We start from the raw sequence: 21,248 nt of genomic DNA, 5'->3' as shown, positions 1-21,248 counted from the left end.
GGTTTCTCTGTATATCCCTGGTCATCCTGGAACTTGCCCTATAGACTGGGAGACAAAAGACAACTGATCAGTTTGCAAAGATTGTTCAACTCTGCACTCAGGAAAGCTGGAGGACAATTCTCAATCCAGCCTGACTGACCTGTCTTTTTCTCAGAAATTACTTTGAGAGGTGAGGGGTTTACAATCTCTTTCCATTCCATGGGCTTAAGTAAATGACCGAGCAGGTCTGTCCCTAACTTCAAGTGGGACAAGAAAATGGTACTTACCACACTAAAGAAAGCCAGACCATTGGGAAGAATGTCAATGTCCTCAGCACCAGCCTCTGCAAGTTCAAGAAGGAGATAAATGTCATTATCAAACTCTGCTATTGGCTTAAGATAACATAGCCACAGCTTTGTTTACTTTATCTGAGTGTCTATTTCTTTAGGGATGGGTTCCAATTTCTTTTCCAAGGCACTATTGTTTTTAATAAATGTCAGTCTAAACCCTCTCCCACAGTGAACTTCTGACTTTAAATGCTAGCTATTTTATGTTTACTCAAATCAAAGTCAAGTTATCACCACATTTCCAAGTTCGATACAGAACAAGTTGACATCTGCACACTTCTAGGGTAAACATCCAGATGTCTGTATGGAAGTAATTGACAACAGGGGAATATTACTTCCACAAGGAAAGGCACACAGTCATTTAACCATGCAAATCTCCTGTCCCCTTCTCTGCTCATTCAGTCTGAAGCAAAAAGACATTTTTCTCATTAACAGAGAGAAAACACCTGGGATCACATATTCCCACTCAGAAAAAAAAAATGGAGAAGAAAAAGTGGCTATTTGTTCTCATAAGCAAATAAAACTTCCAATTTAATCTTAAAATGACAGGAAAAAAATAGCAAAATAAAATTGATGAAAAGAACCGTGGCCCACCCCAGCTTCTGACTCCAGTCTCTGGGCCAGGCTACAATTAGTATTGATTGTTATCGACTGTCTGTGCTACCCTCCACACAGCGTAGCAAAGAATTAGGTGGAAAGCCTACCCCACGGCCTCACAGTACACATTTCACAGACAGATAATAGAAATCCAAACATAAGAAAAGGATAAAACTGGCTTATATTGAGCCAAATCATGAGACATTCTTTCAGTGCAAAAGATCCAATTGTCCTCCTTAAGACTAGACCAAAGGTTATAGCTGAGAAAATTTGTAGGCTGTCAAAACCAAAAAGCATTAATGCCACCATTCCAGTTTTGATCCATGACTCTGCCCATAGGTGGCTTCCCAGTCCCCCTGCCCGCTATCCCTTCTCCATCATAGAACAGAAAAACAAAATATAATTGAGAACAAAAGAAAGTTTACAGCAGTGACCCCTGTCAGGTCATCAAAATTAAGGCTTATAAACAGCTGCTTAAGTCTGTTCTAGGGGTTTGGGAGGGGCCCCTGGGCCCCTGAAGCGCCACAGATGGGTTTCAGGGAATTTAGGAACCTGCTGAAATTCTGTTAACAAAAATTCCTTGTTTATACTGAAGATGAGAGCTTTTCTGTGGCAAGGCTCCTTGGTTTATAGCAGATTCATACAAAGGTCTGTAATAAACTCCAACATCTAAGAATCACCTGAGATGTTCAACTTTTTTGACATTAGGTGCTATGTGATTATTATCATCTACGAAGCCCATGCTTGAATTGAAAGACAAGAAAGAGACTCTTACAACGCTTAATCAGTTCAGTAGTTAGAGGTCATTGGCCTCAGATGGCACTCACATATGTGCACGTAGACACACAGAGACACAAGTATAACTCCAGTCTAAAGATACTGTTTCTGGGCCCAAGTAGTAGAAATCCTGTTAACTTTTCCATGCACATAAAAAAGATAACAAAAGCATCACCCTGTTCTTCGAGTACTTCTTTCTGCTTCTCAACCTTTCTACATGCTACAGGTACAGCTTTGTGACAGGATTCACCCCTGGCATGGATGTGTTCAACTATCAACCCGAAAACTAAATGCATGCATAAGTAAATGAACAAATAACTCAATGACAAGATAAAGATACAATTGTCTACAAATAACAGTAATGTATTAATAACTAAGAAGACAAATTTAAAAGATACTTCATTCAAGCCACATTGTACTTTCATTTCTGTTGAATCTTATGGCCCCACTCCAGTTAGGAAATTGAACTTTGGGTCTTGCTTACTTTGGAACGTTTTCCAGTTCCACTTGCCCATGTTCATGTCTACAGCTAAGATCACAGTGGGCGTTAGCAGCTCCCATCACCCCTTCAGTGACTCCAGAAAAATCATTTCTGCAGGAAAAAGCTTCCTCCCTTCTCGGATTAGATAGTAATATTAGCAGTGACCGCTGCTAATGTAATTCAGTGCTTACAAACTGTTTGTAGGTAATTTCCTTAAATTCACATAATTTCAGAATACTGATAATATCATTTTCTCATATTCCATATAAGAATCAGGGACCTCTGAAAGGTTAAGCAAATTATAAATTTTTATCAATTTTATAAATGTATATAAATCAATCAATCAATCAATGTCTTAACTGGGAAGGTAGGATTGGAGTCTTTTAGTGTGACCTACAAGCACCCGTCTATTATTTAGTGCACTTTCTGTTAGAACCATAGCCTGAGTCTCCCTAAGAATATCATACTTGGGCAGCAAGATAGCACAGTGGGTAGAGCTTGCCACACAGCCTAACTATCTGAGTTTGAGTCCTGGGACCCATAGAACCTACTTCCCAAAGTTGTCCCCTGACTTCCACACAATGGTAAGTTAACGAATAAATAAATAAGTAGATTTTACTTAGTTAGTCAGTCATGGACAATTCCAGAACAATTTGGGGTTTTCTCCCCGAATTCTTGTTTTCTTGTCTTTTGCTAAAATCGTCAATTCAAATCTTGAAGCTTTCTTTGAAACCCTTTTTAGAAATTCTTCTCTATTAGCGCATCTGCTTTAGACCCTTTTTCTTACTTCAGTAACTACGTCAGCGAATGCCAAGGGTTTTATGGTTCCACACTTTCCTGCTTCCGTCTTGGCAACAGACACATAACAACACAGCTGCCACAAATTCTTGCTGACATTGATGACTACCGTGTATAAGTTCAGGTCAATAGAACGAGGATAAAAGATATACACAACTATTGGGCAAAATAAGATAAAAAAAAATCTATGTGCTTTCTTTCCTACCCTTTCCAGCATTGAAATGCTAACAGATGAGGTTGTAAACTTGGACTAAAATGGAAGCAATAGGTTGGACAGTTTTATTATGTCTTTAACCTTTGCTCCTGAATGTCAACACGAAAAGCAGCCATCTGATTACTCTGAGCCCTTTGCTAGACTATCGAGTAATAGAAAACTTCTTCTTTAACTACCGTACCTTTCCGACAGCAACTTAGGCATTAATACAATCAAAAGGGTATATGTGTATCACTGAAGCTTGTCTATTATCATTATTGTTGTTGTTGTTATCATTATAGAGTCCCGCTTTTGTACCTCCAGTTAGTCAGAAATTCTCAAAATAGACTTAAGTAGCCTTGAATTTATGGTGTTCTTTCTGCCTGGCCTCCCAAGTTTCAGGATTACAGGCTTACATCACCACACCCAAAACTTTTGATTCACTACTCAGGTACATATGCCAATTACTCAGAAAAAAAGATACTACACTGAAAAATAATTTACAATATCTGAATTAATTATCTGAACTCTTTGACTCTCAGATTTTTATGTGTCATAAAAAGAAAAACAGGAAACATAAATCTGTATCTCATTGGTTTGGGCTTACTTGTCTAATTTTTACACAGGTTGACTGGAGAGTAGATGGTAAAAAAATCTAAACCTCAAATGAACTCAGAAGAGAAGGGGGTGTGGTGGATAAGAGATTAGAAACTTTGTTTTAGTCCATAACTCTGAATGTCTGGCTTTTGGAAAATATTGTTTTGAATCTTAAACTAAGCTCAACTTAACTAGTTCTTGGCATTATACTTTTTATTATGGACATGCTGGTATTTCACTAAATTGTCAGTATGTAAAAGCTTGCCTATAAGATAGACCAGAGGGAATTTAAAAATTCAGTAAGTAGCAAACTCACTGTCTTCACCATCGAAAATATGCATCTTGTATGGTAGGTACATAGTTAACACCTGTCACTGGTTAAGACAAAAAGACAATATGATATGACATATGGTAGATACACATCTAAAACACTTAAGAGTAGCATTGTGGTGGTGGTGGTGGTGGTGTGTGTGTGTGTGGTGGGGGGACAGAACACTAGTAGGAAGGAATCTCCACTCTTGAACGGGTTGGTACCAAGTGTCAAATGCATAACTACTAAAGTTTCCTCAAATGGTTCATCCTTAGCCTTGTGCCTACCACAAAAAGGTGATTTTGTTTACTTGGGGATGCTGGTCCGCCACACTTATTCCCTGTAATTAAAGACCATCAGATAAGCAACTGCTATCAATATTTATACCCAGAAGTTTTAGTAACCATTACACATTGCTAACATGGCACTCAGCAAATGTTCATATGGTGTGTTCTAACAACAGAGCAAAAGCAAAACAGAATGAAAAAAAAAAGCACAATTGTAATTAGATCCAAAAATGTATCCCAAATGTACTTCTAATCACTTATCGTCTCCGCTCTGTTGGCTTCTGAAGAGCCTCAGAGGCATTAAACACTTCAGGAGAGGGGGCATAGGTGACATATTCCCCCCTTCTCTCCAATTCCAGACAGCAGCTCACACACATCACAACATAAAGGTCACAAACACAGACAGACGCCTGTTCAGAATACAAATGCTCTTGGGCTTGTTTTCCTCAGAGGCACGCTCCATTCCAGTGAGCTGTAACAGGAACACATTTGGCAGTTTGTCCAGTAATGTGTCTGATTGTGCCCTATTGTCTTCTCTGAGACTGAAAAATCACAGAAGGTGGTCTTCACAGAGCCGGGGGCTGTTTTAAAATGTGACAATTATTAACTCAAGAGCAAAAGTAACCAAAGAGTTCAGTGACTCAGCCTCCCACTCTTGTCCAACACCCTTCATAGATGTCTCTTGGCTCTTGCCAGGCCAGTTCTGAGTCTCTCTCTCTCCCTCCCTCCCTCCCTCTCTCTCTCTCTCTCTCTCTCTCTCTCTCTCTCTCTCTCTCTCTCTCCCTCTCCCCCCCCTCTCTCTCTCTCTCTGTAGTGTGTGTGTGTGTCTTGCTCTCTCCTTTGACAGGAGGCAGGATAAAGGAAGTTGCTGGATTACTTGGGACTCCCCAAAACCTTCAGTTCCAGAACTGCCTACATTATCCAGCAGAAAGCAAGTCAGCCTGGTTTTCTAACCTGAGTCTGGGTGTTTCATTTAAATGTCTGGACGATAGTAAGAAGGAGAAGCCCCATGAAAACTATGCAGAGTAGGGAGAAGAAACTAGGACTAGGAAAAAACAAACACAGCAATGAAAAAAGGGGACAGAACTCACGGGAAAGAGATGTACAGAACATGGGGCCAGCAGCACACCTGCAGGGAAACTCTCGGGAACACAGAGACTTTGCTTTTGCTGAAGAGAACTTAAAAGAACCAATGCTGTTTGGACTTAATGCTGTTGTAAACTGGTGGCATTATCATTTTTGTCAACTTGATGGTAATTCAGCAATGACCACCAAAACTTACATTTCCTGAAGACAGAAGTCTCTCTCGCTGTTAAGTAGCTATTCACAGACATACAAATGCAAGAGCAATGATGATCATTGGTTTGTGTAAGGAACCCTTCAGCAGAGTGAAGAGAAAATCCAGAGAACAGGAGGACATGTGCATGGGCTGTTCATCTGACAAAGAGTTAGTATGCAGAATGCATAACCAAACCAAACACAAAATCCAAAATCCAACTGAAATATGGGCAAATGTACCCAGCACACATCTATCAAAAGAAGACACACAAAGAGCCAACAAAAAAAGTTGAATATCTAATTACTAGGGAAGTACAAGGCAAAACTAGAGTAAGATATATTTTCTTCCTTTAGAATGGCTCAAATGAAAAACACCACAAGATAACAAATGTTGGTGAGGATGAGGAGAAAGGGGAAATCTTGTTTACTTGCCAAGGGGTATGGTGTGTGTGTAAATAACATAGTCATTATGGATTAAGAGTGCAGAAAACTACATATGATCTATCAGTCCCTCTATGGGTAGATAGCCAATGAAATGGAGTCATTAAAATCAAAGACATATTTGCATGACTATGCTTACCATGGGATATTTACAACAGGTAAGATGCAGACTCAACAGGTAAGATCCAAGATGTCTGTCTATGGATGAGCAGACTTCAAAAAAATGGTAGTTCTCATTTGTAGCTATATCAGAATGTTATTTTATTATAAAAGTGTAAAGTCTTGAGTCAGCTATGGGGTCATATACTTATAAACATATACTTATAAACAGCACTGAAGAGGCTGGGGTAGGTAGATTATAAGTTTGATGCCAGATGAAGCTAAACAGCAACCATGAGACTGACTCCAAACCAATAACAAACAGAAACACGCTGGAAAACAAAAATGAAGAGGCTAAGGACAATATCCTCTCATTTGCTATAACAAGACTAGAACTGGAAAATGATATCAGACCAACAAGGCTCAAAAAGACAAGTGGTAACCTAGTCTCACTCAGTGACCTAGTGACAAATAAGCTTGTCACATAGAAATAGAGACCATATAACTCGGATCACTAGATGCTAGGATGACCAAGGGGCAGGGGAATAGCAGATGGAATAATTCATACCAAAAATAGGGTTGGAAGTTGTACTAATGTTCTATAGCACAATGGAGTAAGTTCACTCTATACACATTAAGTAGGCCCTTTAAGGTAACAACAAGGGGAAAGTTGAAGGTGTTCAACACTTAATAGTAATAGTATCTGAGGAGATGGAAATCTGACTCATTTGATTTAATTTAATCATTGCAGTTTGCACATATGTATAAAATCATAGTAGTGTACCCAAAAGAACCATGAAGAAACATTTACCATTTATAAGATAAAAGTTAATAAAGGAAAATAACCTAAAATGTGCATGTTGGATATAATTAACAAATAAGGTTTCATTGGATGCTCCCTATGTACTCTGACCAAGCAGGAGAAAGTTACTTAGTTAGCAAGTTTGAGTGTTAATCTGGCTCATGTAAAAACTTAATTATGGCATAAGTTTACAGTCTGAGGCTGCTCTATAATATCTTTGCCAGAAAGAGTGCCATGGAAATCTTGTGCACAATTCCCCTTGAGGATTGGCTGCAAGGAAGGTCGATGAGTTACCAGTTTTCTCAATTTGGTCTTTAGTTCAACATTTGTTGTATTTTCTCCTCCTCCCACTTCCATCTTCCCCCTTCTCTTTTCCTCTTTTTCTTCCTTTTCTCTTTTTCTCCTCAAACCCAAAAAAAAAAAAAAAAAAAAAAAAAAAAAACACACCACTCTAGACAAACAAGACAAAACAAAACTCCCTGTCGCGGCATTCCCATGGTAATTCACCATTTTTTACTTCTACTATTATTTATTTGGAGATATTTGGAGCAGTCTGATGAAGAATCTAAAAATGTAGACGTCCTTTCCAGTGCTGTGACAATAGAGTGTGCCATTGCACATCAAGCAGTCCTTCAGTTTTAAAATATTAGGCACCTCAATCAAAATAAATACCCTGCCCCTCCTTTTTGGCCTGTGGAATTCTTTTGCCGAATTGATATGATTAAGATGATATTTCTGTGGGAAATGCTCTGTAATCTGGACAGAAAATTATAAGGTAAAAGACTATAATTAACAACTCAATGGGTAAACAAATGTGGCAATAGATAATTTTTTGGCCTTCAAACCAAACATGGGAAACCATACTTGTAATACCAGCACTTTTGAGGCAGAAGCAGAAGTGTCTTTATGAGTTCAAGGTCAACCTGAGCTACAAAGTGAGTTCCAACTTAGCCTGGGCTATGGAATAAGTTCTCTAATAATGAAAATATATTTACTATTATTGAATTTACACCTCAGATGGTTAAAATTATGAACTCTGCCGTTTGCTACACATACTTTTTTAAAATGTAAAGTAATGAAAAGCTTTACAAGATACAGAATGTACATTAAAAGGAGATTTAATAAATAAATAATAGAACATGAAAATATTAAAAAACAAACAAACAAAAAAACAATTTGAGGCCAGTACGGTCTATAAAGTGAGCTCCAGGCTACTCAGGACTACATGGACTATATCTCAAACAAAAACAAACAAACAAACCCAAAGACTAAATAGATAAAACAACAGTGAAAGAAATGTTGAGGTAGGGCTAAGGTAGTAGTTCAGTTGTTAAAGTTCTTGCCTTGCATAAAGACCCAAATTTGATCCTACATAGAAAAAGAAAAGAAAAGAAAAACATGTTAAATTGCACCCAAGAAACCTTAGCTGAGTTTGTCCTGTAGCGTCCACACCTAGACATACAAATTCCCCACTACAAGTACTTCCACACACATACTCCTGTGAACGAGTGCAGGAGCACACGCATACACACACACACACACACACACACACACACACACACACACACCTGTACACATAGACACCTGTCCATACCTGAGAGATAGACCTGCATGTGCCAGTTCATGGTGCTGCTCCCACCACTCAGGAAAAGCAGAGTAAAGCAGAAAGGCCAACAGCTAGTAATATGCCATTTGTGTACATGTTTCTGCATGTGTACTAAGCCTATCAGGGAAGTAAAAAGTTTTATCTCTAGAGCTAAATGAAGTTTAGCTGTGAAAGAATGAAGTTTGCTGAAGACTTTTATTTCCAGGTGTAGCCTTCATTTGAACATATAATGTTTAGATGAATTTACAGACAGTAGTGTTCAGCTGTTAGAAAGGAAGGTAATTATGTGGACAGAAGTGGTCAAAACAAAGTATTAAGTGAAAAACTCTGGTTTAGAAATATTCAAAACTTATCTAATGGTGTTATTAGCTATAAGAAGCAGGACACTTCTGTGTAATATAGATTTTAATTTGCTTAAAAACAATCCAATTGTCTCTCCCCTGGCCAATGCTGTCTCATAAAGACTAGAAGGACACAGTGTTACTTACTTTCATATTATAGCTTTTAGAGTGCTCAAAAAGAAAAGAAAAGAAAAGCTTTAAAGTCTAAAAGCTTCAAAGTCCACATTATAAGTTACTAATAAGTTTTACCCATGTTCATGATGCTTTGTATAGCAAGGACGAAGCACGAAACAAGATGTTTTGACATCTGACTATCTCTAGAAAAGCCAGCATTTTTATAGCCGATTGATAAGTTAATAGCAATTGCTAAGAATCTACTAACTCCTAGGGACTTTGGTTGATGGCAAAGGTAAAAACCAACAAGAAGGGGACTCCGCCCTGGAGACAACTACAGAGAATGTGGAGAGGCCCACTGTGTCTATGCACATCCCTCATTGTCTGCAGCAGACCCAAGCTGCTCTTAGAAGCTGCCCCTGAGACACCAAGTCACATCCTACACAGAGTCAGAAAGGCAGGGCCCGTCTTGATTATTTGCTCCTCCTTCTGTGTTCACAGCTAAGAAGATTAAATAAGAATAGTTCATTGTTGCTGCTTCTAGTGGTCTGAATGAGAATGGCCCCCATAGCCTTGCATATTTGAATACTTGGTCCCCAGTTAGGGAAGGTGGTTTCCAACAATCAGGGGGTTTTGTTGGAGGAGATGTGCAACTAAGGATGGCCTTTGAGGTTTCAAAAGCAGGCCCCATTCTTTCTGTCTGCAAACTATGGTTCAGATGTGAGATCTCAGCTACTGCTTCAGTGAAATGCCTGTCTGCCTGCTTGCTTCTGTACTCCTGGCCATGATGGTCATGAACTAATTTTCTAAAACTGTAAGCGAGCCCCTAATTAAATGTTTTCTTTCATAGGTTACCTTGGTCATGGTGTCTCTTCAAAGCAACAGAAAAATACTAACACACTACTGCTGCTGTTGTTTCCAATGGATAAGCATCAGTTGTATGGCAGAGAGAAGACCAGATGTTGGTGACAGGATGGTGAGCATGATCAATACTGTTCCTACTTATGTAGAATGCACCTTCCTTCCAAATTCCCAACACTGTTCAAAACACAGACTACAGGGGACATAGAAAATTTTAACTATACAAATGCAATTCAGAGATGTCCCCAAGGGAACCCAAAATCAAACAATAAGTGTACACACAATTAATTACTCTAGGAAAAAAGAAATACAGGAAACCTAAGATCAAAAGGGCCAGAGAGGTACCTATTGATCAAATGAGCTATCCTAATAATGGTTGAACAACAGCAAAGGGCATAGACAGCAAGCACTGGAAAGCACCACAAGCATCTTCTCATACATACCGATTCCTTTAATCAAGTGGCAGTTTGGAAGGTCTACAGATTCTACTTCTCTGGAGGCTTTAAGTCGATTTCTGGTGAGGAAAAAAAAAAGAAAACTATTTGTGTATGTGTTCCCTGATTCATCTCAGAAAAGTTTTTAAGTAGTATAGAGCAAGCCATAAAGGAGATTGGGGGAGGGGTGAATATAAGTGTAGGGCCAAACAAAGCACAAGAAACAACATCAATCCCATAGAGCCCGCAGTTCTCCACAAGGGCAGGGCTCTCAATAAATAACACTTGCTTGCAATTTTCTCAGCAAATATAAACAGAGCACCAGCCATGCAGTCTCAGGGCTCTATCCTGGGAAGGGGGGGCAGGTGTCCAGCCAGAAGCCCAACGTTCTGCTGAAGATACAAATGAGGAAAAATGACGGTGACCCCTTCCACTTCAGGGAGAAGCTACCAAGAGAAAAGGGTTAGGGAGGGGGCGCACACAGGGACATGGCTCAGTGGCTAAAGGTGCCTGTGGCCAAGCCTGGCCAGCTGAGTTCCATCCATAGGACTCACACAGTGGAAGGAGAAAACATTGACACAAGGTGTCCTCTGTCTCTATATTGGTATCCTTCTCACCACATCATGCTTATGAAGTAAAAAAAAAAAAAATGAATCAGTTTCAAAAAGACAGAAAGAAATGAGGATGTGGCCCCAATGGTAGTCTTTCCTGACTGGGACAGAGCCTATAGTGTGCTCCTCAGTGTGGTGGCACATGGCTTCCATCCCAACACTCAGGAGGTGGAGGCAGGATCAACAGCAATCGAGGCTTCATCCTCGAGGACACAGAGAGATGGAGACCAGCCTGTGATGCATGTATGTCTCCAGTATTAAAAACTTTAAAAGAAACTAGCAATTTTTCAGAACCCAACACACAGCAGAGACTCAAAAATAGTTACTATGGAATTTACAAAGTTTCCATCCTTGTGATAATGTTTTCAGGAACTGGAAGTTTGGGGAACAGCAGTAACATTTGTAACTACCAAAATTACTCTCTCAAGTGCCCACTGCGTAGTGAACGTTGTTTAAGGAAGACACAGAAGTAAAAACAAAGGAACGCTGGGGACTGGTGAGTTATCTCCCACTTCTTTTCCACCCAGAGACCTGCCAGGCAGTCTGGGCCAGCACACATGGAAACTTTTATTTAGAAGGCCACATACTTCCCGCCTTCTGCTCCCCCCCCCCTTCATTATTTGTTCTGCAGCCTGCAAACTGACAACTGGGAAGCCAGGAATGTTACATTTCCAATGTGGTTTCTACAAGACTACATTTAAGAGTCAAAGTAGCAATTTGCATTGCTCTGCACATCCCAGTCTCTGACCATCTGCCTCCCTCCCAGACCTGAAGAAAGGGCTTAGTCAAAAGGAAGGATGCCTGGGTCTAGATAAGCCAGAGACTTTTGAATGTGCCAACTACATATTGCGGCTGTTTGTAGCATATGTAAAGTTTACAGAAAAAAAATGCTTTAAATTTATTAATAGTGTATGTTAGGACAATGTGTTGAGGGTGTGTACAAGCAGGTCATACATAAAATGTATAAGGTCAGAAGAGGATTTGGACCTCTCTTTCAACCTTGACATGGGTTCTGGGAATAGAATTCACCATGTCAGGCTTGTGGGTTAGGCACTTTTCCCTCTGGGTCATCTTTCTAGGGCCAAATTAAAAAGAATATGATCAAATAGTATTACATTCCTTGAAATGCCACAAAGCAAGCAAATACTATGTGAATGTGTATATGTAATAAAAATACATTACATAAATAAAAGTTTTAAGACAAATAGTAGAATATAATAAATCTCGGGTCCACATGTCCCTAGAACAATATAAGAGGCAACAACAACAACGAGTATAAATAATTGAAGCAGCTGTTGCAAGAGCAATACTGATAAAAAATGATGGCAGTGGTCATGGTAATCAAAAGAAGAAATCGTAAAAATCTCTATAATTCACTATGGGTCTAAGTGGTCACTGTTTTATCCGATATACCTCAGTGAATTCATTCAGTTCTTCAACTAACACAGTGAACTGGGTACCATCAGGCCCATCTTATATATGATAAAAAACAACCCAGAGAGACAGAAGCAAGCTTCCTAGCAGTTGTTTAACAGCCTTTGCATTTCTCCTGGTTCTTTTCTCAGACAAGATCTGGGCTTTTGGGTCATCAGTACCATGGCCAGAACCCCTGGCAGGTCAGTGGCCCCCTGCAGGTCTCAGTCATCTTCACAAATACAGTAAAGAAGAGCATAGGAAACTTCTAGATTCCACCAGAGTCATGTGACTGCAGAGATGTGCAGGTACATCTAGTGAACAGGTTCTAGGTATAATTGTCTCGGAAGCTGATTTTATACAAGTTGCTTATGAAGCCTGCAATAAGGTACACACCTACGGATGATGACAATGCTCGCCAACCTTTGCAAAGGACAGCTAGAGGACCATTAGGTCGATAAACTGTGTAGTTAAGTGTAATCTATTCCAGGTAGCAGGTTCTGCTGTCCTGTTACTAAAAGGGCCAGCTTTAAAGATGCATTCTAACTACTACTAATACTGTAGAGTTACATGAGAGCTGAGTCTGACTTTTAGTTAACAGGATAATTTTCACCTGGCTCTCTTTTATTAGAAAAGGAAAAGGAGATTTGCTTAAATCCTCCATGGCCCAGTTGCCCCAGGCGGTAACTGCCAATCATTTTCCCTGGATGGGCTCTGCCCCTGCTAGCTAGTGGATGCCTATATACCCCAGATGCTATGGCTTCTAAAACCAACACATCTACTTCTCACCCTTCTTCCATCATCTTCCAACTCCAGAGGTGGGAAGACCCCTGACCTTTTTATATTTAGGTGTAATTCAAAGGAGTTAAGTTTTGGGGAAAAAAAATGGGGACTGCACAAAGAGAGAGTCAGCTACCATCCCTTCCTCCTCTACAACTGGAACACATACACAATGCTTGACACAACCACAGCCATCTTGCACTCTTGAGAAGGATGAGGATGTAAAGTCCAGGTCAGATGGTTAAATCATACATATCTACAAACAATCTAGTTCTTTGATCCCCATGTGGTTCTCGCAACACAGAAGTAAAATTAATCATCTAGACTGTAGGGTAGATAGCACTTTCATTGGATTTGGGCTATCTGTCTACCAACTATGAACTCTTAACTGACTGACAGTCATCATCAGGAAATCAATCTCTTTTTCATTCTGGAGACAGCAGTCCCCACCCAGACTGGTTCCTGACAGAGGGCTGTTGGGTGTCATCTTACCTGAAAACAGACAGCAGTAAGACATACAACACAATGATGCAGTGTTCTATGAGTAAAGGAAACCCAACAGTCACCAGCCAGACCTTTTCTCTTCACTGCATCTCACTGCCTTTGAATTTAAAGAAGATGACAGGACTTTATCTTCTGTGTACACATGTTTATAAGAAGGGAGCTTTATCTGCTATATACAGACTACAGGCAGCCCTTTGGAGTTCAGCCCTTTGTCTCCTGCAATGCTTACACTAGGTAACTGAAATTTGTGCTTAGGAACAGAAACCTGGGGAATTTTGTTCAATCTCAGAGAAGCCAGGAAGCCAAGAGGGAACTGGACCATGGGATACTAGAACCTGAAGACCCCACCTAGAGAGGTCCTAAGGAATTCCCCATAGGGCTCACCAGCTAATCTCTCCAGAAGTCAGTCATTTAAATGAGAATTAGAGAAAGGGAGGTATCTATCTAAGAAGACAGTGAAGGTAAAAAAGCAAAAGGGCATTCTCCCCAAGTGTCCATAAACCTAGCTTTGGGGTTGGGGATACAGAGCAGCTGGAGGAGAGCTCGTCTTGCACACACATAGCCTTGATTTCCTTCCCCAGCTCTGCATAAACAAGGTTTGGCTGCACACGCTTGGAATCACAGAACTCAGCAGATAAAGGCAGAAAGACCAAGAATTAAAAGTCATTTTGGGCTACATAAGAATTTGAGGCCAACCTGGACTACGTGACAACCTGTATTTTTTCCCCTTTTTAAGTTGATTTATTTATTGTCTAATATAAAGAAGTTCTACTCTTATTTAATGTATGTGTATATTTGTGTATATATGTGTGCATGCATGTGCAGAGGCCAACAGTCAACCTCTGTTGTCTACCTCAACAGCTGGCCATATAATTTTTTGAAGGATCTCCCACTGGGCTTGGAACTCACTGATTTGCTAAACTGTCTGGCCAATGGGCTTCATTCAGGGTTTACCTGTCACTACTCTCCACTCCCACCCTATGCTGTGTTTACAGATGGACACTCATGTTGGTGTTGGGGATCTAAACTCGTCTTCATGATTGCCCAGTAGCCACTTTACTGACTGAGCTATCTCCCTACCCAAGAAGTTCTAGACTTTGGACAAAGTGAGCAGCACATTGTAGCCACACAACAAATGATGAGGAGGATGACAAAACAGAAATAAAAAGGTTGTGCCTTCTAAAGTGGTCTGAAGGAAACCCTAGAACTTTCTGTTAGAGCTGTGATAAAAGGCATTGCACATCAGCTGCTGAGATGGATCACTGGATAGAAGTACATGCTACTCAGTCTTGACCTTTTATTTCCAGAACCTAAGGTAGATAGAACCAACTCCCAGAAATGTCCTCTGACCACACACACACACACTAATGACAATGATAACATTTTTTAAAGTTTTGAAAGTACAAGCATCCAAGCAAACTGTTGAGACTCATGTCTTGGGGTTCCTGCCCACGCTTTGTTCTCTAGTGTACTAAAGTCTTGTGACTTCTCCAAGTCTGTCTTTGCAAGAGACAGCAACTAGCCTGGGAGTGCTCGCCTACTTCTACTTTCTCCTCTGCTGCTCAAGAAGGGAGGGCCAGGCAGGGTAGCAATGGAGCAGCATCCTCCCTGGGGAACCTTAGCCAGCTACAGCTCAGTGGGATAAAAGACAACTTCAATGACATTTATCCATTGGGGACAACCTTAACAAAAATTTATCCATTGTTTTATCTAAAATGCAAGCTGAAATTTAAGTGGGCATCCTGGGAGAGAGGAACAGCTTGACAGCCAAAGTCCCATTTTTAATAATTGAATAAACAGATAGAAGGCAGCAGTTAGAGCAAAAAGGGCAGCACAAAGCAGCCTCAACTCTTTCTCCTTGCTCTGAAAAGCCTTTCCAGCAGGGGGCTAAGAGCACCCTGTTCTTTGAAGTAGGGTCTGAGAGAAGCAGGTTGCATTTGATCTTGTCACCACACTGCAGGCAGGAGACTCAGGCTATGCTTTAGTCACATGGTCACCATAGTCAGTTCAGAGTGCCTACTTAAACTTGCCCATAGTGTAATGATTTCACAAACTGCATGCTTACACTCAAAATATGTTATGTGAATATGGTGTTAAGAATGATGGGGGTTGCTGATATGGCTCAGTGGCAAAAGTGTTTCCTTCACCAACACAAAGACCCGAGTTTGATCCTTAGCACCCATATGGAAGATGTACACAGTAGCACAGGTTGAAATCCCAGTACTAGGGCTTCAGAGACAGGGGAATCCATGGGAGTCTACTGGCCAGCCAGGCTAGTGGAATTAGTGAGCTCCTGGTTCAAGGAGAGACCCTGTTTCAAAGCATACCATGTAGAAGAAAGTAATTGAGGAAGACGCTCAGCCTCTGAGTGTATGCGAGACACATACACACACACACACACACACACACACACACACACACACAAATACATAATGTACAAACATACATCTAGAGTATACACATGCGAAATGGTTCTCTGTGTATCTGAAAGTCAAATGTAACTGGGAAATATGATTGTTTTGGGGAGTCGGGATGGGGAACAATCTAACACTGACCCCCCCCCACTTTCTTACATCAGCCTCTGTGGGGCTTCAACTTCCCCATAAAGTCATCAAGTCACCAGCTACAAAATCACTGCTCATGGAAGTTTACTTCAGTCAGGGATTTGTAAAAACAAAAAAACAAAAAAACAAAACAAAAACAAAAAAAAAAAAAAAAAAAACTTCACACCAAGCTGTAAATTACCTACCCTGTGGATTCACTGTGCTGGTGGGTGGGTGTAGGTGTGAGTGTGTGAGTATGTGGGTGGTGTGGTGTATATATGTGGATGTGGATGCATTCACCCATGTGCATACATGTAGAAATCAGATGAGGACCCTGGGTTTCTTCCTCTATTGCTCTCCACCACATCACCTAGAGACAGCCTGGGGTTACAGGCATGCACAGCCCTGTCTGATTTTTACATGAGTACTTTGCTCCACAAGCACTCACCACTGGCCATCTCTCCAGCCACATGGGTTGTGGTCTGTGTTTAACTTTCTTAAATTTGAAACTATACTTGTCACTCAGAGGGTCTTAAACTTTGGACTTCAAGGTTAGGGAGAAAGGAGGAAAGTTGACTCTCAACTGAGAAAACTTCAGCTTGTGGAAACACTAATGATTTTAATCATTAGTGACCACTGGATGAGCCTAGGAATTTTTGTGTCTTGTTCTTAATAGTGAAAGCACAAAATCACTTAACTCCTAAGACCTCAAAAGCATAGGGAACAAAAACAAGAGACTACATCAAACTGGGAAGCTTCCTTTGTATGAAACAACTAACCAACAGATACATTTGTGGTACACTTGATAATAGTCAAAACCTGTAAGAGACCTGCATAACTCATTAGCAAAACAAAGCAACAGAATAAACAGAAACCCAAATAGGCAAAAGCCCTTAGAAGAGATTTCTTAGAAGACAAGTGATGGCCAATGTGCTTATGAAGAAATAACCGACTTCAATAGTCATCAAGGGAAAGTGATTGAAACTCTCCAAGAGATACTATCTCACTCTAGTCAGAATGAGGGCTGCCAAAAAGAGATAGAGCAACAGTGAGCACATCTCTAACTATACTGGAGGTTGAATTCATGGTCCCACATAGGCTGCTACTCTTCCATTGAGCCACACGCCCTGTTCAGAAAGAGAGCTTTTTAAAATTCTGGGTGATAATGTATGCCACTTTGAAAATAATATGGAGATGCCTTAAAACTTGTTTAAGGAGAATTACCATCTAGGATCCAGTCATACCAGCACTGGATATGTATCCAAAGGGAAAGAAACCCCTGCTGAAGAGACACTTGCATTTGGATAGTTTCTTAGCACTATATACAACAGCTCCCAAACGGAAACTCTCTCAGGGCCCAGCAACAGAGACATGGAAAAGGGCAATGTGGTAGGCATATAAAATGGATGCTATTCAGTGAGAGAAAAGGATAACATAGAAGCAAGGTGTTGCATGTCTGTAATGGTAGTACTGAGGAGACTGGGACAAGATTTTCATGCTACTGGGAGCATTCACAGTTATCCATGAAAATTCCTAATAGAAGTTGAACTATAACAGTGGCTCCCAAGGCTAAGGATGAGCAGTGGTGTTGAGGAACTTGCCAAAGGGTTCAGCACTGTGATGGAAGGTAGGAGCAATGGGGTCTGCTGCTGTCTTCAGCAGTGTACAATAGTATATACTTCAAATTAGGAAGAAAGGCTTTTTCCTATTCTCATCTAAAAAAAAAAAAAAAAAAAAAAAAAAGAGCAAGTGCTTAAGGTGATGGCTATGCTAATCATTATAGGTCTTATATAATATATGTACATGAGTATAAACACATACACATATGTATACATGTTGAAACATTAACATTGTAGCCCATAAATATGTATACTTACTGTATATCCATCAAAAACAAACCATGGCCCAAACTCATCTATTGCATGAACAACGTTCTACAGAGACATTGCAATGAGGGCCAACACTGTCATTCCCTACCACAGGCTTAAGCATTCCTCAGTGTTCCAATGCTCCTAACCGCACACTCTTCACATTGCCTTATCATAAGTGAAGCTCCAGCTATGGGACGTTGGAATTATCTTGCAAGCCATACTTTCACTTTGGCCTTGTCTCTCATTGCTGGGGGTGCAGTCTGGGTCTCCTTTATCATTTCCAACCTTCTGTGACGTTTTAACTGTTTTCCCCACATCCAGTCCAGTAGCCATCAACCCTGATGATGCATACCATACACAAGAATTACCAAAAAGAGAGTTGTGGTCTGTGTTTTGATTTTGTAGTGTGCTGCTTGGGCTGGAACCCCAAGCTTCATTCATGCTGGGCAAGTGATCTGTCACTGAGCTACACTACAGATCATTAGGAAAGAGCTAAATATCAAAAAAAAAAAAAAAAAAAACCCAAAACCTGTGTATCATAATGGTGTGTGCCTTTAATGGCAGCAAGTCAGGAGACCAAGAATCCTGAGTTTCAAGACCAGAGTGAGCTTTAAAACAGAGGATATATAGTGAGACTTCATCTCAAAACCAAGAGTTAATTAAAAAAAAAAAAAAAGCAAACCAAAAAGTGAAGGCCAAGACCCCACCCCAACCAACCAACTGAATTAGAATTTGTTACGTGGTGCCACTTGGACATCAGGGTTCCAGGAGATCCATCGGGCCCTTTTGTGTATAATGCAAGACTCCTTAGATCAACTTGATGCTAAACAACCAATAAACACTAACACTGCCCTTTAGCCTATCAGACAGAGCCCAACTTTGCAGCCTCAAACACATGGCAAAGCCCTGATCTCCAGTGGCTACTCTGCTGCAAACTTCCCCAACAGGGCTTCTTTGCTGGCACTGCACTTGCCACAGGGCATGGTCTGCTTCACACCTCCCCCCAACCCCTGCCAGATTGCTCCTCCTTCCAGAAGACTTTCAGAGGGCAGCTTCTTTTCTTTAACCCTGTAAGGATTCCATTTTCCTGTTTTGGATAGCCAGTTCCAATATTTTTCTCCTGTATCAGAAAGGACTTCATTTAAGGTTCCCAGTTCTCTACAGGAACCTGGGGCAAACGTGTACCTACTACCTAGTAGGCACTCAAATGTTCTGGAACTCTTTTGCAAGAGGCTTATACAGTTTGAATAGGTGACTTGAAAGCCTGATGTCTACTACCCTGAAGGTTTTCTCTGGAATTAAAATCTGACCATCGCTCGCTCTGCTCCTGGCGCTCTGGTGAATAAATAAGGAAATGATGTAAGAACAGTGGCTGTCTCTCTCAGACTTCTTTGATCTCCAGAGCCAATACTGGAGCACTGAAGTTTCCCCAACTATCATACTGGAGAGGCATGGGTTCCGGCTGCAGGGAACAGCACCAGTGACCTGAAATAAAGCTGTATAATTAGAGCACCCACGCATGAGTAATGGTTTTGTTTTCAAATTAAAGCATTGGGTTTGCCCTAGGGAAATTTGCAAAGCTCTCTCTTGTCCGCCTAGGCAGAGGAATCTGGTCACCAGCCAAGGCTGGGCAAAACTTTTCACAAAGTGTCTAGGTCGTGGTGGCGGTGGGCTGGGCCGGCTACATGGCACACCGGTGATGATCCAAAAGTTCTTCCCTCGGCCTGGTCCCCAGAGCTACAGAAGCTCTGTCGCTGGTGTCCCCCAAGCTGCTCAGCCAGCCCAGCCTGAGGATCTTCGACCCGGGGTCCTGGGCAGCACCTACCTGAGCGCCAGGAACCGCTCTCCCAGCAGCGCCAGCCCGATGCCCAGCAAACTCAGAGCCACCAGTCGCCCCATGGCGCGGGACCCGCCCGCCGTCTGGCTCCGGCCTGGCCGGGCTGCACGGGACGCTGGGCCAGCTCCCCGCCCCGAGCGCAGGGCCGCGCCCGCTCCCCGCCCCGAGCGCCGGATCTGCAGCCCAGACTCCGCCCGGCGCCGCGGCCTCGGAGCACAGCCGCACATGGCCCTGTGGGAACCCGACTGAACTGCCTGCTTTCAAAACGCCCCACGCGTCGCTGCACCTGCTCATCGCCTTGAGAAACTTTGGAGTGACCTCTGTGGAGTTTGTTTTAATTAAGTTTGGACTCTTCTTTTGCTGTTTTGGTGTTTGGGGTGAATCCCCCACCCCCCACAACACACCTTTTTATTTATTTTTCGTTTTAAGAAGCCCAGAGCCTTGTCCATGTTAGGCAAATACTGAGCCACATCTACAATCATAGAATAGTTTTGTTGTTGGATAAGTATGTAGTACGTTCATATTATTTATTATTAAATAATATAGAAAGTGTATTAAACATTATATATTAAAGATATAATATATATTTAAATTGTACTTTTTATTTCCTCCTTTATTAAACATTATATATTAAATATATCATATATATTTAAATTGTACTTTTTTATTTCCTTCTGTTTTTTATAACAAGGTCTCATGTAGTCCAGGCTGGCAGTGAACTTCTGATCCTCCGGCCTCCATATGCCAAGTGCTTAGGCTACTCATGGCCCTCCCTAGAGTAATATGCTTTGGTTTAGATGTTTTATTTCATATGCATTTCATATGTTTTGTCTGCAGGAATGTATGTGTATCACATCCATGCCTGCTGTCTACAGAGGTCAGAAAAGGGTGTCCCCAGGAAGTGTAGTCAGTGTTCCAAGGCTCAGCCATCTCTCCAGCTATAATGCTTCAAATATTCCTTCCTTTTTTTTTTCTTAGTTGAAAAAAAGATAAAAAAAAAGTTGTAGACAGGCCTTACAAAAACTTAGGAGTGGAATTATATCCTTTTATATTAAGATTTATATTAGACTAAAATCCCCCAAACCCAGAATTTATTGGAGTAATAGTAAATTTTCTCTACTTTCTCCATTTTCATTTTGATGCTCGTAGTTATATACACTTATATGTTGATACTCACGGAGAAATAAAAAAATATAAAGAGGGAGCTCACTCATTGAGGTTAGAACAGCTGCTAACTTCAATAAACTGAAATCAGTTTCTACTTGTTTCCAGTGTTTAATTTCCACCTGCCATGTGTACGTAGAAGTTAAAAATCAGTGGATTCTTAAGGAACATCATTCTTTGACA

At 41.0% G+C, this 21,248-nt stretch overlaps 1 protein-coding gene across 1 annotated transcript in view; it reads right to left on the bottom strand.

Annotated features, from left to right (window-relative positions):
- Pon2 (paraoxonase 2) overlaps positions 1–20,143 on the bottom strand; it is a 31,940-nt gene extending 11,797 nt beyond the window's left edge. The window contains exons 1-3 of the mRNA XM_051177172.1: positions 19,890–20,143; positions 10,352–10,422; positions 267–322 (exon numbers count right to left, since the gene is read on the bottom strand). Of these exons, the coding sequence (XP_051033129.1) occupies positions 267–322; positions 10,352–10,422; positions 19,890–20,128 (366 nt within the window). The 5' untranslated portion in view covers positions 20,129–20,143. The remainder of the gene's footprint in view (positions 1–266; positions 323–10,351; positions 10,423–19,889) is intronic.
- Between the last annotated feature and the right edge of the window lie 1,105 nt (positions 20,144–21,248).

Source organism: Phodopus roborovskii, unplaced genomic scaffold, assembly GCF_943737965.1.
Source record: "Phodopus roborovskii unplaced genomic scaffold, PHOROB, whole genome shotgun sequence".
NCBI lineage: Eukaryota > Metazoa > Chordata > Mammalia > Rodentia > Cricetidae > Phodopus > Phodopus roborovskii.
Note: the sequence above shows the minus strand (reverse complement) of the source record. Positions and strands in the feature narration are given on the sequence as shown.